Source organism: Trifolium pratense, linkage group LG2 (assembly GCF_020283565.1).
Source record: "Trifolium pratense cultivar HEN17-A07 linkage group LG2, ARS_RC_1.1, whole genome shotgun sequence".
Classification (NCBI taxonomy): domain Eukaryota; kingdom Viridiplantae; phylum Streptophyta; class Magnoliopsida; order Fabales; family Fabaceae; genus Trifolium; species Trifolium pratense.
In genome coordinates this window covers 14,526,486-14,546,437 of record NC_060060.1, presented here as the reverse complement: position 1 = coordinate 14,546,437, position 19,952 = coordinate 14,526,486, and the positions used below count along the sequence as shown (strand labels likewise).

The window sequence follows — 19,952 nt, the reverse complement described above, 5'->3', positions numbered from 1 at the left end:
AAATTATGATATAATAATAATTTTATTGACTAAATTATAATATTATATGGTTGAATATGTGAATCAAAATATAAATAACGATAAAATGAGACGCTTTTGTGCTTTTTCTTTTAAATATATGAAATTTTATTAAAAAAAGTTTGAAGGGAATTTTTTTTCATTAACAATAAAATTTAAGTTAATATTTTAAATTTTTTATATAAGCCGGGTCAATAGTCGTGCGGTCTGACCAGTAACCCACTGGTCAGACCAGTGAACCAGTGACCCAGTGCCTCGACCGGGTCGATCACCGGTCCGGGTTTTAAAACATTGCGCACATGTCAAACTGTACCATCCTCTTAAAATAATAACAAAAACACCAATTTCAAACATGGAAACTTCGTAGAAAACAAAAACAAACCCAATTGCACCTTATTAAAATCATCTTCAAAACTTTATTTTCCTTACACAAAATACTGTAATAAATTAACAACACCACCATTCAATCCAAACACCAACACACTCTCTCATAATTAATCACAATGCTTCCATTTCAGTGTCGCCGTCGCCGCCGTCACAAATCCGAAATGACTTACCTCACCATCCTCATCAGCATTCTCTTCCTCTTCCCGGCGACAACCTCTCAAACTCAACCAGAAACTTACACTTTCGAAACCTTCAATTCCACACACAACAACGTACTCGATGTTATACCCTCCGCATCAATCAACAACGGAGCTTTACAAGTCACCCCAGACAGCGCCGGAAGCTCAATGGTCGTCACTCTCCACAACAACTCCGGCAGAATCTTCTTCAAAACCCCTTTCAAACTCTGGGAATCATCATCCGGAAAACTCGTTTCCTTCAACACCTCTTTCCTCATCAACGTCTTTCGTCCCAACAACGAAATTCCTCCCGGCGAAGGTCTAGCTTTCATCATCGCACCGTCTCTTACAATTCCTCTCAACAGCTTCGGCGGTTACCTTGGTTTAACAAACGCAACAACTGACGGTAACGTAACTAACCGTTTCGTCGCCGTTGAACTTGACACCGTTAAACAAGATTTCGATATTAACAACAATCACATCGGACTCGACATAAACAGTGTTCGTTCCAATGTTTCTGTTCCTCTTAAATTCGAAATAGCTCCTAATGGAACTAAGTTTTATGTTTTGTGGATTGAATACGACGGTGATCGGAGAAATATTGATGTTTACATGGCGGAGCAACCTTCCAGGGATTTACCTATAGTGAAAAAACCGGTTAAACCGGTTTTAAATTCGAGTTTGGATCTAAAACAATTTCTGAACCGGGAATCTTATTTTGGGTTTTCTGCTTCAACCGGAAATAATGTTGAGTTAAATTGTATACTTAAATGGAATATTTCAATTCAGGTTTTTGATGAGGAGAAGGGTAAAAATGGAAAAACATTGGCTATTGGATTAGGTGTTGGGATTCCTCTATTAATTATTTTAATTGGTGGATTTGGGTGGTATTATTATTTGATTAAGAAGAAGAAGAAGAGTGAAGATTATGGTTCTAATTCACAGATTATGGGTACATTGAAGAGTTTACCAGGGACACCAAGAGAGTTTAATTATCAGGAATTGAAAAAAGCTACTAATAATTTTGATGAGAAATTTAAACTTGGTGAAGGTGGATACGGTGTCGTTTATAGAGGTATATTGCCTAAGGAGAAATTACAAGTTGCTGTTAAGAAATTTTCTAGAGATAAGATGAAAAGTACTGATGATTTCTTGGCTGAACTTACTATTATCAATCGTCTTCGTCATAAACATCTTGTTAAGTTACAAGGTTAGTTTTTTTTTTTTTCTTCATTAATTTTTGTTAAGCTTCATCATTTAATTATTGGGATTTTGGGTATGCTAATAGTTAAGCTTAAGCTTCATCATTTAATTTGGGTAGCTTCATTAGTTAAGGAAATAAATAAATAAATTTCACATTAAAAATCATATTTTTATATTTAAAAAATGTTGATTATACAAATTATAATATACCATTTTCGTTGATTAAATTCTATATAAGATAGAGTTTAGATCTGATAGCTGATTCTGCCAGATCATATAATTGTTTAGGAATGTTTCAATTTATTCTCTTTGTTAGCATTTTTTTTTAGTAATTTACTCACATGCTAATAATTTTTGAGAAATAAAAAATAAATTGAGATTTGAACCTCGACCTCTACCATAATTTTTTCATAATATTTCCAGTAGTATAGAGACTTATTATTATTGATTGATGCATGTATGATTGAATTATTGATAATTTTGACCAGCTATTGGTGAGGATGATGTTAAATAGAAAATGCATTTTTAAGCTATCTTATCGTCTCATCCGCTATAAGTTAGCTCATTAGCTATCCGCTACTTTTTACCAAAAAGAGTCTTATTATTATTATTGATTGATTGATGCATGAACATGTTGGTAATTGAATTATTGATAATTTTGACCAGCTATTGGTGAGGATGATGTTGGTGTCATGGTCTTTTAAAAGAGAAAAGGCATTCTTATGATATTAATTTTATTTAATTTTTATAAAATAAAACATATTGGGATCTAGCTAAGTACTACACCATAATTAGCTGGAGTTTTGTTTTTTAATCTGATTTTGTTTTGTTTTGAAAGTGACATTTTATTCTTTTGTCCCGTATAGTCAAATATTAATTGCTATCCCAATTATATAGAGAGAGCATTTTTGTTCTTTTGAGTTTTGTCATTATAGTCAATGTTTAGCCAAAGCTTTATTTCAATGAACCTTCCTTCATCATCCTAAATATTGACAAAAAAAAGATCAACGCTTCATCTCAATCTAAATTTCAACATAACATTAGTTTCCACATTGTCAACTTAATCGGTTATTATGTGGTAGTAGTTAATTAAGGCCCTAGTAGTTGTAAACAACCTGATCAGCCGGCCATTGTTGCCCCCAAGTCTTTGTTTTTATAGTAAGATAAGATAAAAGCCACGAGTTTTAATCTTCAATAAGCATCATATAATAATATATTAGTATTTAGTAGTATCAATAATACTATTGCATACTACCAATTCAGCTTTCCGAAACTTATAAGCATTGCCAACTAGTCTAACATAAAAGATAATCAATTATAAAATGATAACTGTTTAACAAAAGATTAACAATTTGGTGAAGTAGAGACTAACCATGTGGTCAGTGGCAGAAAGAGATGGCCATGGCCATGGCCCATCACTATGGTACTTCATCCCCACTCATTGTCTGTATGGGGAGTATTTTTCCTCGTCCCTGCAATTCTCGGTGGTTTCTGCGGGGACATGTTAACATTAAAAAAAGTGTCAAAATTCTATTGTTTTCAATCAAATAGTAGTAAAAAAATTCAAAAGTGTAATCGTAAAACTAATAAAAAATTAAAACATTAAGTACTTAAATATACACATATAAAAGTTATTTTACTAAACTGTTTGGGGACAGAGTCTCTGCGGGGCGTGAATAAGATCTTGTCACCATCTTCAATCTTCCCTCGAGGGTTTCTCTCCCATCCCCGCTGGGAAAATTCCCTTTTTCTAGCTATCATCATAACTATCATATTGTACAGACATACATAGTACATAGTGAGGCCATGTTGTCCTTATAGTTGCTGACTGAGTAATACTTTTTGTCCCTAAATTTGAACCAAATTTGGCACTAGCCTCTCCTTAGTCCTTGGTAGTTGGTATAAAAAATATTTTTAGTGAAGATTCAAATTAGTCATTTGACAAATATTGTCTACCATTTGACTCCTTTGAGAATAACAAAAGTAGGACACATTAGTCTCTTCTTAGCCTTCGTTTGGAAACGCAGCCAGATTTTGCCTGAACTTGCGTCCTCAGAGAAGCTACTATTTGTGGCTTCACAATTTCCACATTCAAAGTGTATGAAGGCGCAAGAAATTGCCTCCAAATGCTGTCAAACACGCTGTTAAACTATTGCATTTGGACTAACATGTCTTCATTTTATCATTCTCGACTAATGATTATGATTTTTTTTTTCTTATGAACTGAAATGGTACATTCAATTTTATCAGAAACTAATTTGGGCCATTACCCTTAACTATTTATCAACTGATTTTATTTTTAATATATATAATTTGGAAATAATATGCAGGATGGTGCCACAAAAATGGAGTATTGCTCTTGGTATACGATTACATGCCTAATGGAAGTTTAGACGACCACATATTTTGTGAGGAAGGAACAAGCAGAACCCCGCTAAGTTGGCCTTTAAGGTACAAAATACTATCAGGTGTCGCTTCTGCATTGAATTATCTCCACAACGAGTATGATCAAACAGTCGTTCACAGAGACCTTAAAGCAAGCAACATAATGCTAGACTCAGATTTCAACGCTCGTTTAGGAGATTTCGGGTTAGCACGTGCACTAGAGAATGAAAAAACATCCTATGCAGAATTAGAAGGAGTACAAGGTACAATGGGATACATAGCACCAGAATGTTTCCACACAGGAAAAGCAACAAGAGAATCAGATGTTTATGGATTCGGTGCTGTGTTACTTGAAACCGTGTGTGGTCAAAGACCATGGACTAAAATCGAAGGGTACCAATTTTTGGTTGATTGGGTTTGGTATTTGCATCGCGAAGGAAGAATATTGGAAGCTGTTGATAAAAGTGTTGGCAATGAATATGATGTTGAAGAGGTAGAGAGAATATTGAAACTTGGATTGATTTGTTCTCATCCTGTTGCTGGCGAGAGACCAAATTTGCAAACAATTGTTCAGATTTTATCTGGTTCGGTTAATGTTCCTTATGTGCCGCCTTTTAAACCGTCTTTTATGTGGCCCGCTGTGGATTTAGCTAGTCTTGCAAGTACTGATTTTACAGGAGGAACAACTACTAGTGAGTATACACCAATGACTAGTAACAATACACAATCTTCTTTGCGCGTTGAATTCTCAGATAATGGTTCTATGGTCTAAGACTAAGACTAATATCTTTTTCTTTTTGTTTGTATGTTGATTAGCATTTCTTGATTTTCTTCCTCTGAGAAACAGGAAGAAAATTTGTTCAGACTTTTTTATTTTGTTGTAAAATTTTAATTTAACTTGATTTTTAAGTGATTACTAAGTGTAGATTCTTTTTTCTTCTATTTTTTTTTTTTTTATTGGAAAGGAATGGAATCAATGTGCATCAAACAATGTATAAAATTTTGATGAAGTATGTTATTATGTTTTGTTTTGCACTCTTTTGTTCTTGCATGTGATTAGAGATTCTTATATAATTTACAAAGCTGTTAGCTTAGATGACAATATTCTAAACAAAATTGGGTTCCACATTGATATAAATTATACAACTTGTTAAAGTTGCCCCCACAGGCACAAGTGAAATCAGTAGAAATTGCCAATCAAGTCCATAAACACTACTACAAAACACCACATCACGTGTAAAGGCTAGCAAGGAGAAAAAGATTTCCACGCCAAATCAGTAGCCAAGGAAAAAGCCAAATAAGTTAGTCAAACAAATGAGTGGAATCCAAGGTATCATCCTTGACACTTTACCATTAAAAACAAAACACTTTCAAAACCAAAAAAACTAAAGAGCCATAGTATTAAGGATGATACATTCAAGCTGACAGTAGACACTACCCCATAATTTCATCAAGAAATTTAGTTTTGATTCATTTATGTGGATTTCTTTTTTTTTCTCTCTTCGTTTTATGCTTTCAGGATCTTCCCACTGACCTTAAGCAGAGAAACGAACTAAAGAAGATTTGCTCATCAAGTCTTGCCTCTGAATTTCCTCAGGATTGTAGATGTTATCCAGCTGATAAACAGGATGATCTGCACAAGGTAACTATTTCTCCAATTCTTTGCTGAAAATTCTAATTGCAACCACTAAGATTGTATATCCAGTTTGATGGTTTAAGCCCTTCACTCGCACCATCTTTCACAATTGCAGTTTTTGTGTCTCTTTAAAGAGCAAAGGCTTAAAATTCCTCATTGGAGAACTCATCGATCCTACCTCATGGCTCGTAAGGTTTGGTTTTATGTCGATCCAACTCCGAACCTCTAATCAACAGCCTAGTCATATTGGTTTTAACCATGTTTTCTAGGATAATTTGTGGTTTTGCTGGACTGAGCAATCTATGAAGCATTGACACTGACACAGACATGAGACATCTATGACATATTGACACCGACACAAGATACCGATCTTTCATAGAATTCCTTAATGTAGTTATTGTAAGAATTAATTTTGGTTCAAGAAACCAACATAAGTGCAAGAAAATTAATGAGTGAACAAAATACAAAGCAAAGATATAGAACTATTTACCAAAGTGATTTTGCCATTAAAGTGGCCGAACAAGGCTTTCCAGGTAGGAGGCATCATCCAACCACCTCAGCACTGCATTCTCCTCCCCAAATTCAAACTCCCGTGGCTCAACGACAACATTCTCTGTGCAATTATAAAAAATTAAACGATAGCGATTTGTCCTTACTAGTAGTGTAAGAACATCAATCTCCTCCAACATATTAAGTGGGTAGAATCTCAAAAATGGACTTTGATGTTCATTCACCAGCATTGGCAAGGGAAGGGTTTGAGGCTAATGTTGGTCAATATAGCCAAACTTTCTTCCATCCCAAAGGTCTCTAATCTCCATACTACAAAGTGATTCATATCAGAATAGTACGGAAAGAAAGATTTTTCAGACACGATCCCAAGATGGATTTTGTGAGGATTTGTTATGTCCTGAATCTGAATTCTTTGTGGCAAGTTCATCTGATTAAAGACGTCAGTTGCCAAATTCAGAGAGATGATAAACAATAGGTTCCGGCTGAAATCACTTGTAATCCAATTGAGAGTTCCGTCTACATAAACATTATCCTCGAGAAACTTCACAGATGTATCATCGCTATGAACTAGACATAGCAATGACACATCTGTGAAGTTTCTCAAGGATAATGTAGACGAAACTCTCAATTGAATTGCAACCAATTCCAGCTGAAACCAGTTGCTTAACATCTCTCTAAATTTGACAACTAACATGTATAATCAGAAGAACTTGCCACCAGGAATTTAGATTCAAGCTACATAACAAATCTTCACAAAATCCATATTGGGATGTTTCTGAAAAACTTTCCTTTTTGTACTATTCTGATATGAACCACTTTGTAGTATGGAGATTAGAGGACTTTGAGATGGAAGAAAGTTGGGCTATTTTGACAACATTAGCTTCAAACTCTTGCCAATGCTGGTGAATGAACATCAAAGTCTATTTTTGAGATTCTACCCACTTAATATGCTGGAGGATATTGATGTTCTTATAATACCAGTAAGGTCAAATCGCTATTGTTTAATTTTTTATAATTGCGGAGAAATTGTTGTGGTTGAGTCACATGAGTTTGAATTTGGGGAGGAGAATGCAATGCTGAGGTTGTTGGATGATGTTCCTAAATGGAAAGCCTTGTTCGGCCACTTTAATGGCAAAATTGTTAAGATTTTCATGCTTAGGAGAAAATGAATGAGAAAAGCCATAAGAGCTTGAAAGAGAGTAAAAATTACAAGGTTTCATATTGATCAAAGATAGTAAAATCAGTACAATTGGTGCTCTTATATAGAGCTAATAGAGGCTTAACTAACTAATCACCTAATAACAAACTATATCAAGCTAATGAAAATGCTCACTAACTAATGGGAGTGTTTGGCTAATTATCGATATTCTAACAAAAATCACTTTGATAATAAGTTCTATATCTTTGCTTTGTATTTTTTTTCACTTATGTTTAATTTTGTTGCACTTATGTTGGTGTCTTGAGCCAAAATAAATTCTTAGAATAACTTAGTTCATTAGTGTTTTTAGTTTATCAAAAACTCTATTTCTCTTTGGTTTGTTGATCCCATGGTATTTTGGGTGCTATTTGGGCAGTAGGGATTTTGTTAATTTGGCTTATCATAGCCATTTTTGTGTGTGTGCGTTCAGACATTTTGAAAAGCAAAACTATGGCAATGTATTTTGTTTTCATGATCTTTAATTAGTTCTCTTTTTGCTTCTGAAAAATGACAGGTTTTCACATAGCTCCACACTATGATGGGATTTGTGGCCTATGGTTATGAATTTAATTGATGAATCCAAAGTGCTTGTTTTAAGTTCTTTTCAGATACAAATCTGAGGGTGATAAACTTTCATCATCTTACAATCTTTCTTGCGATGTAGAACTGCACATCATGGAAAATGTTGTACAAGTTGTAATAGGGATCGATGGTTGTGTGTGGATTAAAATTGCATAAGATTTCGGATGTATTAATTTATTTATTTTTGATAAAGTGTGAAAATGTAGGTAAATTCTAATATGGATCACTTCATCAAGTGGTCTATGGTGGACCAGTCATGAATAACATTATAACGAATACGAATTTTACAAAATCCACGGTTGGATTGAAAATTTATATTATTAAACCCACTTAGGTTGGTGCATTGGTATTGGCTTGGGACCTGAGAGTGTGCTCCTCTTGAGGTCTGAGGTTCGATTCTCTCTGGCGCCAATTTGGTTGGGCTAATTTAGCTTCTTCAAAAAAAAGATTAACGGCTTATTAAATAACGTAAATCTTGATGGGTCTCAATAACATATCAAATGATTTTCAAAAAATTTTAAAAAATTTATAGATGGTCTATACGATATAAACTTTCAATCCAACAGTAAATTTCGTAAAATTCATAATCAGTAGATCACTTGTCCACGATGGACCACTTGTGAAGGTGGTCCACCGTAGCATTAGCCGAAAATGTATTATTATCAAAACCAAATTTCCAATTTTTAAGAAATTATTGTCGTGATTGGTCCATTGAGTTGAGTTGATTCGTAGTCGTACCCTCCGGGAATGCAACTTTGTTGTTGATTTTTTAGTTACATTGGATGGTAGGAGTTCTAAGAGTTAGGAGGTCTTAAATGCAACACCTCCCGATTTGTTTAGTCCTAAAAACATACCGTAAATACATCATGCGTGATAATATATAAGTAAAAATTAACTTTTTAGGTTCATTGCATATTTAATGTATCTGATATATATTATAAGACAGCTACATTAAATATACAATGAATCTATAAAGGTAATTTTTGCTTATATTATTATCACATAGAGGGAATTTAGAAAATCTATAAGCTAGTGAGATAAATTTGTTACCAACCCTATCTCATTTTACCAAACAAGCTTATAAACTATAGTACAAAAGCTTAGCTTATTTAGCTTATTTAGGTTACTAAACAAACATAGCCAAGAAATCATTTTTTTAGTGAAAAACTGTAACATTGTGTATTTCAATTTTTCTTTTTCTAGTCAAAGTAGAAATTAAATTAAAAAGAAAATGAAGTACAAGATTGGAGGCAAAGGACCTAACCCAATATACCACAAAAGTAAAACCCTAATGGTGTATTCGTATTTTTCATACACATATTTGTTCGTAATATATATATATATATATATATATATATATATATATATATATATATATATATATATATATTGTTGGAAAAAGGATTAAACCCTCTCATGTAAATAAAAAAGGAAACATGAGTAAATAATGTGAATGATCTATGACATTGAAATTTCATTAACAAATCTATACCATTGAAATATAAAGATGGGCTAATATTTGTATTTAAAAATGTAAATTTTGTCTTCTTCAAAAAAAAATGTAAATTTTGTATTAAAAAGTGCATTCTCTATACTTTTAAAAGGTTGTTTACACAAATTTCAAGACAATTTACGATATTTGAATTTTTAATCGGCGTTTCAAGAAATTTGTTAGCATTTTTCTTTAAAAATTGATGTTAAAAGGTTGGTTAATACTAATGGTTTAAATTTGAACAATAGAATTCGTGAGAGAGAAAATGGAAAAATATCAATTTCCTTTAAAAACAAAAATAGTCTCTTAGAGTAACAAACTTTTGGGACGGTTTACTTGAGCCATTTCTTGTTTTTATTTCTACTAAAAATAAAAAATAACTCAAGTAGTTAATAAATTTTATAAAAGGACGAATTTTGGGGAAATTTGAGTTTGATTTTTGGGTGGAGTAATTTTTTTGTCAGATTTTATTTACCTCGCGACCAAACTCTGAATTACCAGAATCCATTTTCCTAGAAACCAGAGGATTAATATAAAAATAAATAAATAATAAATAATGTTGGAAATATGTTTGTTATCGTTTTTGAAAACATTTCTACCAGAAACATTTTCTAAAAAAAATGAAAATATTGAAAATGAAAAAAAAAAGTCATTTCTAAATGAAAATGAGGTGGCTTGATTATAATTATAGCAGGTTAAACCACTATTTTGGTTCATGGAAGTTTATCTTGTTGTCACATTCGTTTGTGAATGTATCAAAATTGTAATTAGGTCAAAAAGTGTCTCTTTTATTAGTTATTTATTTTAGTCATGAAATTTGTTTTTGAGTTGTCAATTTGTCTTCAAATATATTTTTTTATTAGTGAATTTGGTTCCTGAGGAATTTAATTGATGAACTTAAGTGCTTGTTTTTTTTTATCGAATACACAAATGCTAATGTTTTATTTATTTATTAATATGATTCTCTCACTGCTTATCTAGCGTCCCACACTGTTTAATATTGTCCTTGTTTTAATAGTCGTTTGTTGCTTCATAAATCGACTCTAATTTATTTGTTTTTTCCTTCTTTTGAAGGCTTATGATGCATTTAATCTGCTAAAAAAACTATTTTGTAGATTGGACTGAATAATTTTTAATATACCTAATTGATTTAGAAATTGGTAACGAGACGGAAAAAAAAAAGGAAGTAAGGGGGAAAGAAATACAAGAATTTGTGTTCCCCTATTAAAACACAAGATAATTTTTTATCCAAAATATTATCTATATCTTTCTCCGATTACTATCTTGTTATGTCCTATATCATTCTGTTTAGTACTTATTGTTTTATTAATCAAACACACTCTTAGTGTTTAAAAAAACATGCAATTTTTTTTTGGTTAACAATCTGTATTTTAAGAGAATGAGTTGAGATCGCAAAATAAACAAAACTTGACGAAAAAAATGTCTCTATAAAAGGACAAAACTTACATGCATTTCCATACATGCATTTCTTACTTTTCCTCTCACAAAGAGGTAGTTTTTTTTATTAAAAAATTTTTTTTTTTTAATTTTTCAAAATGAAAGAATACAAATAACTACCTCTTTGTGAGTGGAAAAGTAAGAAATGCATGTATGGAAATGCATGTAAGTTTTGTCCCTATAAAAAATCAAATTCAAATTTTTTAAACATTCATTTTAGAAAAACTTATTAAACATTTTACAAAATAAACAGAAAAAATGCATTTTATTTCTGCTTTAATGAAAATGAAAAAGATGAAAATGAAAAATCGTTGTTGAGATTATTTTGCAGGGATAAGATTGAAAAGAAAAAAAAGCTGAGGAACGAAATAAACAAAGCAAAAAAGGCATCAACGAAACAACTCGTTTTCTCTGCACATGAACCCTAATTTCCTTTCTCTCTAACATCCGAAGCTTTCATCTCCGTTATCTTCACCTTTTCAAATTGCAAACACCTCAATTACTTTCTCAAGGTTTGTCTTTTTCTATTCACCTCCCAATTTTGGGGTTTCAATTTTCTGTTTTCAGAATAAGGGTTTATGAGTTTCGTTTTACTTCATAATTTTGCTTCTTTTAATTGGGTATTTGTTAATTTGTAGCTTTTAGAAGATAATTAAATATTCTTGTTCTAGATCAGCTGGGTTTTTGAATGTTGGGTGCGTTACTAGTTTCAATTATCACAAAATTTGATTTCTTATGCATTATATGAGTTGCAAAGAACTAGCTTTTCATGGAGGAACCAATGTTTTCTGTTGTTTACTGGCAAAAATATGGTGTTTGGAATTGGAACTAATTTAACTTTCTGTTATGCAAATGTATTAATTGTTTCAATTTTTTTGAACAAGATGATTTTTTTTTTGGATTAACAAGATGTAAATTTAATTGAGGTAGCCTTTAATCAAATATCTGGTGCTGGTGCTAGTGCTGGTTGTATAAAATTCAATTAGAAAGCTTTATTTTTGAAGTGAAATCATTAGTTTTTCTAGTACATAACAATGTTGTCAAATAGTGGATATAGTTGTGTTATACCGTAGCGTAGATTGAACAAATCGCTATTCCATGATAAGATATTTAGTACAACGTGTTGTCAAATAGCTGCTATTGCGGTGCTACAGCTTAGTCAAATTTGAACAAACTGCTTTTTTTTGTGATCCAGGGTTGAGAATAATCCATTTTGACTTTAATATATACATTTTTATTTTTACTTTCACCTAATTCATACGTGTGTGTGTGTGTTGTTAACCTTTTTTTTATTTTCCTTCTTTTCATTCTGCAGTGACTATTGGTGAGAAATGCAAGATCCAAGGATCCCTTTGTCGGAGGAGATCTTGAGTATTAAACCAAAGAAGAAAAAAAACTCTACCCCGAAGGCATCTTTACTTCAGTTGCAAGGGAATATTGTTAAGGGAGAGGGACAGGCTCCTCTGCCATTGAAATCAGGACACAAGGGTTCCAAAAGACACTTGATGGCTGAGGTCTCACAACATTTTCAGAGACCAGAAGGTTCCAATTCAGATTCATTGCCCGACTCCTCTGCGGGTGGAAGTGAGTACCGTCAATTGAGGCGGAAGTATTTGCAGCTGGAGGATGATGGCTTTGCATTAGGGAAAGAGCTAAAAGAGGCTGAAGATCAGGTAAAGACCCTTGAAGAGGAGAAGATTGCATTGCTGGATCAGCTTGTTGTAATGGAAGGACTTGTTAATCCATCGGAGATTTACTCATAGCGTTTGCAACTATCTATCACTTCATCTTCTGATTGTGACACCTACATGTTGTTATATATGTAATACCTATATAGAAGTCAATGTTTGGCTCCTTTTGTGCAGGGCTTTAGAAATTCGATGGATAAAAATCATCTGTAGAAGTTGTACAAGAGTTATTCTAAAGTTCACTAATGTTTAAAATGCAGTTTGAATACATCACTCTTTTATGTCTTAGTTATAATAGACTGTTCATATTTATTCTTCATCATGTGGATTCCTATGTGATTTATTATGAATTGATATACTGCGGTACTAGGATGTTAATAGCGGCGCTATAGCGCGCTATAGCGCTATAGCGCTATAGCGTAGCGTTTTACCACCTCTCTGCTATGCTATAAGACTGCTTTCCGCTATTTAGAGAAGCGGAAATAGCGGCCGCTATTTGCAGGAAAATAGCGTTTTGTTAGCGGTGGCGTAGCGTTTTGGTAGCGCTATTTGGCCGCTTTAGCGTTTTGGAGGGAAAAAAATTGATGAAAATCTTTATTTTGGAAATAAATCATAAGTGAGGGGTATTTTGCACTTTTCTACACATCAAAAAGCTACCAACACATCACAACACGTGATTTATTTTTCTATTTGAGTTGTTTCTTCTTTCTTTTCTCACATCACGCTCTTCTCCTCTTCTCCTTCAACGGACTCCTTCACCAAATCACCTCTTCTCCTTCAACATCTTCTTCACCAAATCGACTCCTCTGTTTCCTTTCTCCAAATCAACTGCTCTTCTCCTCTTCTTACAAGGTTTGTTCCTTTCTCAAACCTTAATGTGGTGGAGCTTAGAAGTGAAGATGAGGCAGAAACAGATGTGGTCTCAAGGGCTTCAAAAGATTAATGGCTTGTCATTATTTTGTCTACTTATGCTTTATTTTAATGGGATGTCATTTTGAGTACTTCTAGAATTTTAATGGGATGTCATTTTGAGTACTTCTAGAACTTCATGGAATGATATTAGTCTTTATTTAGAACCTATTTTGATGGTAAATGACAATATTTAGTATAATTATTAAGTAAGAAAGTCCTTTTAATTTTGTGTATTTTCCTATTTTAGTATTTATGTATGTTGTTGGAATTTATGTTTAATTTGTACATGACCGCTATACCGCTATACCGCTATAGCGCTACCCGCTATACCGCAATAGCATTTTTGAGGTTCGGCGCTACGCGCCGCTATCCGAGATTAACAACATAGCTGCGGTAGAAAGCAGCAGCATGCTGTCATTGGACGGCTAGAGAACAAAGATGACTCTGAAAATTGGCTCTGGAATAAGAGTGTGACCAATGTCACTCATAAAAGTTGTTGCATTTTGTTTTTTCTGATATGCACAGAATTTTACTATATTTGACCCTCCTGCAGCTATTTAATTGAGGTGTGCCTCACTGTGGCTTCAGCATCTTACATTCTTACTGATATTGGACGAACTAGGATATCTGCCGGTACTTGTTGGCCTTCCAACAATCAGGTCTGAATTTCTGATTTCATCATGATTGCCCTTAATTTTCCCCCCGCTTTGCCGAAGTCCTTAGAAGAGTTTAATATCAGTTTTTCAATAATGTATAAATGAAGTCGTTAAAAGTCGTTCAAACTATCGTTTGCACCCATGCATGAGTCAGAAATTATTAAATGTATAAATAATATGAAAACCCCTAAACAATAGCAAGTGAGTACTGGTGATTAATGTATTGAAAGTGATAGGGAATGTGGGAATCAATTTTTTTTAATTGGTTGAGAGAATCAGAATGTGAAATATGTTAGCTAATTAGCTTTGTTGATTAACTAGTATTTTGACAAGCAAAACATGTTCATATCCTTTTTATTTCTAAATAATTTTTCCCATAACTACATACTTTCTTTAAGAGGTAAAATCTTAAAATAATGACCAAACTATTTTAACTTTCCAGCTCCGAGACACTACTATACAAGGCTTTTACAGTTTACAGACACAAGTAGTATACATGGCTATTATTGACTAACCTACGGCTACCATTCTACTAGTATATCACAAAGTTCTCTCTTGTAACATCTGACAAATAGTGTGATATAGTAAGTTGAAGGCATCAAGAATTAAGATATCATTTCTTTGAATTCTGTGCTTGGAATTGCTTGCTTCCCCAAACATATAGCTGCAACTCAAGTTTGGCAGCGATCATCTAGATTCCCGTAGGACTTTAGTATGACTGTTTGTTCTTATAGTGACCATGAGGATCTCAGCTCCTAAGCTAATATGTACATATGTACAATTGTTGTTATCTGACCAACCCAAGGCTAGCTGTTGCAACCTTAACAACTAAAGGACTGGTGACCTGTGATATTCTGTTCCTCCATGTTAAGAACCCAAATGCATATCCCTTTAAGGGAGAGATCACTTTGAAATTTACAGTAAACTTGATTTTCTGTCCTGTTCTTGTGAATACTAACCGGTTTGGCACAACAGTAACATTAACTCCAGCTGGAGACAACACTTCAGCTTCATATACACTTCTAGCTGTTCCAACATTAGTCACAACTCGAGTTGCTGAAAAGTTGTCTTCAAGATTGGGAACTGCAATAGATGGATAGTTGAGGTCAGATGGTGTTTTGAATGCCCCATCACATGTGCTGTTGTCTCTTGTAACGAGATGGAGTGACTTCTCATCATATCCAATTGAACACAAGAATGCAACAAAATCTTCTGGCTGTGAATCATATACAAGACCAGGCTCCAGTGCTCTTGCAGGGTTCACAAACCCTGCTCCATAATCAAATGCATTAGCCCTTCCTCTATCAGGATCCACTCTAATCGGTTCATTGTGCTTATCCAGAATTGTTGCTGCATATTGAATTTATGATTAGTTCCTTGAAAATAGACAGCGACTAGTGAGTATTATGCACTGTAGGATGTATGCAATGAATGAACTTTCATCGGTGCTCTCAGTATCTAGATTTTCAGTCACTAAATGAAAGACCAAATTTAATCTAGTATGAACATTTATTTTAATGTTTGATCAAGAAGAATCTCAACATATAACACTTTGAATATTATAGGAGCTAGATAGTTATATAGGTCTGTAATACCAGTAGTCATGATGGCAGATTTGATAGCAGATGGAGACCATGAAGGATGCACGGCTTTAATAAAGGCTGCAATTCCAGTAACATGAGGACAAGACATAGAAGTTCCTGATAGAATATTGAACTTCATGTTTCCAGCTGCTGCTGGAGACCATGCTGCTAGGATGTTTAACCCTGGAGCTAAAATATCAGGCTACATAATAGTACAACCAGAAATCAACAAGGGCTAAGTTGGGAAAAAATAAGGAATTTTATGAACTCATTGGCATATTGATGAGAATATAACCTTCAAAATTTCCGGGGTTAAGGAATTGGGGCCTTTGGAAGAAAATGCTGCTGCACGCGGTGCAGGCTGAACTCCTACTACTGTCTTGGCCCCGGAAATCCTTGACATAGGGATGCTATTCAACATTGTATAATATATTGTTAGAGAGTGGAAATAGATGATTTATAATATATTGTTAGAGAGTGGAAATAGATGATTTAAAATGTGTCTATTTTATCAAATATAAAACAACAAACCGTGTGCTATTGATATAGGATAGAATCTGTTCTCCTGTTTTCCTTTGAACAATAGCCGAAGGTATCACAAATGGAATGGCAACACCTTGATCTGTTTCATCAATGAGTACCATCCCAACTCCACCCGCCTCTTTCACTACCTTACTTTTTTCCAATTTTGATGCCATTGAACCCTCATCATGTCTACACACCAAAATCTTCCCTTTGGTCTTGGTCTTGTTTAGTGAGCTATCTAAACAGTAACTGCAGAAATATAGAAAAGAGGAAACCATTTTTAACTTTAAAAGCTATCCATTTGCATTGATATTTAACAGCTCTAGCTTTTAAGTACCTTGTGCTTCACCTGGATTGATAAGGAGTAAAATATCCCGCAAAGGCTTCAGATGCAGGAATTATTCTTCTGGATGCATTCGTTTCGAATAGACTGAGACTCTCACCCTGATGCAGTTACAGAGAACTAATTAATTGTGCAGTAAACATACCAAGTTACCGACAATAAGAAATCAGGTTTACCGTGATGTGAACACCATTTCCTAACAGAATATCAGAGGTGAAATCCCTATCTGTTGAGCTAGCAGCAACGGTGATAATCCATGGTGCAAGGTTTGTTGCAGAGCCAACAGTTCCATCATTTCCAGATGATGCTACTACAAGCACTCCATGTCTAGCAGCATGGAAAGATCCCACGGATATGGCATCATTGAAATAGTCACCTTGAGGAGCTTCAGGACCAAGAGATAAAGATATAATGTGAACACCGTCTCTTATGGCATCATCAAAGGCAGCTAACAAATCCACATCATAGCAACCAGAATCCCAACATGTTTTGTAAACAGCAATTCTAGCCATAGGTGCACCTCCCCTTGCTTTTCCTGATGCCAACCCCTTATAATTCATGTCTGCCACGTATCGTCCTGCTGCTGTGGATGCTGTATGACTTCCATGACCAGAGCTGTCTCTTGGAGATCTGAAAGAGACTTTTTTGTCTGATCCTTCTTCTGCTTCATATCCACTCATATAGTATCTTGCTCCAATTACTTTCCTATATAATTCCATCAATGATTAACCAATAATGAAGATGGCCCAACTTGAACATAATAATGCATGTGAAGACAAATTTTACAAAAATTATGAGCATGTGATTCAATCAGAAACCTGTTGCAAGATGAAGCATTGAAAGCTTCTCCATTTTGACAATGGCCTTTCCATCCACGCGGCACCGGTGGCATGTCAGTGTCTCTAAAACTCGGTGATTCAGGCCAAATTCCTGTGTAAATAGTGATTAGTGTTATCATTAAAACCCACTAATCTTCCCATTTATTAGCAAAATCTAAGTAAAAATATGTATTGCCTCAACTATTTTACAGTGTGATATTTCCAAGCTTTTAAATTTGATCAATTGGAGAGTAAATGCAGTTTGTATCACAAGCAAAACAGTGGATGAATAAAACATGTTCATATTCAATTCAATTTTACTCTATGCAGAAGGTTTATTTACCAAAATGAGTTCTTTTAAAGTTTTAACAAGAATTTGATTACCAAAATGATGTCATATAAAACATCATACTTTCCTTTAACTGCCATTCATAAAAGTAAGGAGATAAAGATACAGTTTCTGTTACTCAAAAAACAAGTAAAGTGTGTAAATGCTTGTGAAAACTGACTAATAAATGTTTTCATGAGATTTATATGAAAAGGTGCAAGTTGTACGTGAGGATGAAGGAAGAGATGGTTAACATGGAAGTTATCAAAAAGCATCATCTTACTGTAAGTGTAAGACTTCTCACCAGTATCAATGAGACCAATAATGACATTTGTTTGGTTTTTGGTTGAGTAACCCTTATTCTCCATTGTTTCATCATCTAAAAGTCCCATGAAGTCCCATGAATGAGTAGTATGCAACTTTCTTTTAGAATTAGGGAACACAGAAACCACTCCCGGCATTTCTGGTCATATTCAAACCAAAAAAACAAACAAATAATATAAATTATATGATCCTTTAAACATTGAAGCTTAAGGGAAGATGAAAATTTCACTGACTTGAAATTTGGTAAGCCTGTTCATCAGTGAGCTTTGCCGCAAAGCCTTTGAAACCATGTTTGTAGCTATAAATATGTGAAGCTTGTGCTTGTTCAACACTGTTAAAGACAAAAATAGAAAATCACATATCTGAAATGGCATAGGAAAAGGTATGTTCAAAATGAGAGTTTGATTCCTGGTGGGATTACGTCGCAGAGGAACTTTGATTATCAGTCCCCCTTCCCTTGGGAACCAGAGGGTTAATACCATAAAAAATGAAAATAAAAGCATTAATTCTAACCTTCCTCTATGAACTTCTGCAAGTATTTGATGATTATGATTCAGAATATCATCTGGATCTTGATCACTACTTTTGCTTCCCATATACACTACATAAACCTGTCAGTTTTTCAATTCAGATTCCATATTTGCAATTAAGACACATCAAAAGGACCAAAAAAAAAACAATACTTTGTTGAAAACATATACCTTATCAGAAAAGCAAAAGCTAGAATTTGCAACAAGTACTGCAAGGAAAAGATTAAAGATGACAATACTTCTATGGTGTGTAAAAGAAGACATTGTTCAAAAGAGAAAACAAGAACAAGATTCTATAAATTGAAAAAGAAAAAATAAAGAAAGCCCAGATGGAATTAGATGATTGACTAGTTAGAAGTTAAAAACATAATCTTGGTTGCAGTTGTAACATTAGTATGTGTGATATATAACGTTGGTGTTTTGTTATGTGTTAATTCAATGAGATTATTTATATATATAAGAACAAAAAGAATGGCAAAACGTGGAGGAGTGGGAGTAAAGGAAAGTAGTAAGATGAAGACAGAGAGGGTTGCTTTTGGAACAAGTAAATGAAACCGCAAAGCTCCATATTTATGTGAAACCGTTATATCTTTAAAGCAATGTACTGTAATAACTAATAAATATCAAACACTCAACTCAAACATGTTATAGTAACTGCCCCTATGTTTTCATGATTCATTGAATATTTTCATGTGATGTTATATAATTTAGTGTTTTAAAAACCGAATCAAACCAGACGGTTCAATCGATTGCACCTTCAATTGAAGTTTCGTTTTTGTATGAGCGGTTTATGACAGTTGAACCATGTTGCAGAGGTCTAGCCTGTCAATCTTTAGTCTAATTTCTTTTTTTGATAGTAATCTCTATTCTAATTTTTAAAACATTGATGTGATTAATAATGGACAGATTGTACTGAAATTTGAGTTTGTGTGGTTGCTGTGACTTCAATCAATAGTTTTAGTAGTATATGTCATAATCTCAGAAGTGAGTGCATTATTAATCAAATAGTACTATAGTATTTATCTGTAATTATTGACTTCTTCCTTCCACCTGATGATGTGTTTATAAAGTTTTAGATATCATACATGTTATCATCAAATATATATAACTGTTCAAACGATTATTTGATTAATATGATATCTCTCGCTTAACCAATGTTTTCCGATACGGACATCGCGACACAATACAAATACAGAC

General features: G+C 33.7%; 2 protein-coding genes across 5 annotated transcripts; one reads left to right on the top strand and one right to left on the bottom strand.

The window, feature by feature from the left end:
- The first annotated feature begins 334 nt into the window (after window positions 1-334).
- LOC123907446 (probable L-type lectin-domain containing receptor kinase S.5) lies at window positions 335-13,004 on the top strand. Of its 3 annotated transcripts, XR_006809228.1 has the most exons (4): window positions 335-1,794; window positions 4,118-5,814; window positions 5,924-6,001; window positions 8,031-8,290. XR_006809228.1 is itself a non-coding variant. In XM_045957737.1 (3 exons), the coding sequence occupies exons 1-3, from the start codon at window positions 522-524 to the stop codon at window positions 12,809-12,811; spliced, it is 2,520 nt and encodes an 839-aa protein (XP_045813693.1). In that variant the 5' UTR covers window positions 371-521; the 3' UTR covers window positions 12,812-13,004. The 3 variants fall into 3 exon arrangements, 1 of the variants encoding a protein (XP_045813693.1); XR_006809227.1 differs by lacking the exon at window positions 5,924-6,001 and having other exon boundaries at window positions 367-1,794; XM_045957737.1 differs by lacking the exons at window positions 5,924-6,001; window positions 8,031-8,290 and adding an exon at window positions 12,378-13,004 and having other exon boundaries at window positions 371-1,794; window positions 4,118-4,930.
- Window positions 13,005-14,627: 1,623 nt separating this feature from the next.
- Window positions 14,628-19,686, bottom strand: LOC123907445 (subtilisin-like serine-protease S). Of its 2 annotated transcripts, XM_045957736.1 has the most exons (12): window positions 19,511-19,603; window positions 18,927-18,964; window positions 18,739-18,836; window positions 18,459-18,556; window positions 18,206-18,364; window positions 17,574-17,685; window positions 16,932-17,460; window positions 16,762-16,856; window positions 16,419-16,661; window positions 16,183-16,297; window positions 15,900-16,089; window positions 14,628-15,654 (listed from the first exon to the last, which is right to left on the bottom strand). In XM_045957736.1, exons 3-12 carry the CDS (start codon window positions 18,819-18,821, stop codon window positions 15,092-15,094), a joined length of 2,187 nt encoding a protein of 728 aa, XP_045813692.1. In that variant the 5' UTR covers window positions 18,822-18,836; window positions 18,927-18,964; window positions 19,511-19,603; the 3' UTR covers window positions 14,628-15,091. The 2 variants fall into 2 exon arrangements, with proteins under 2 accessions (XP_045813692.1, XP_045813690.1); XM_045957734.1 differs by having other exon boundaries at window positions 18,927-19,686.
- Between the last annotated feature and the right edge of the window lie 266 nt (window positions 19,687-19,952).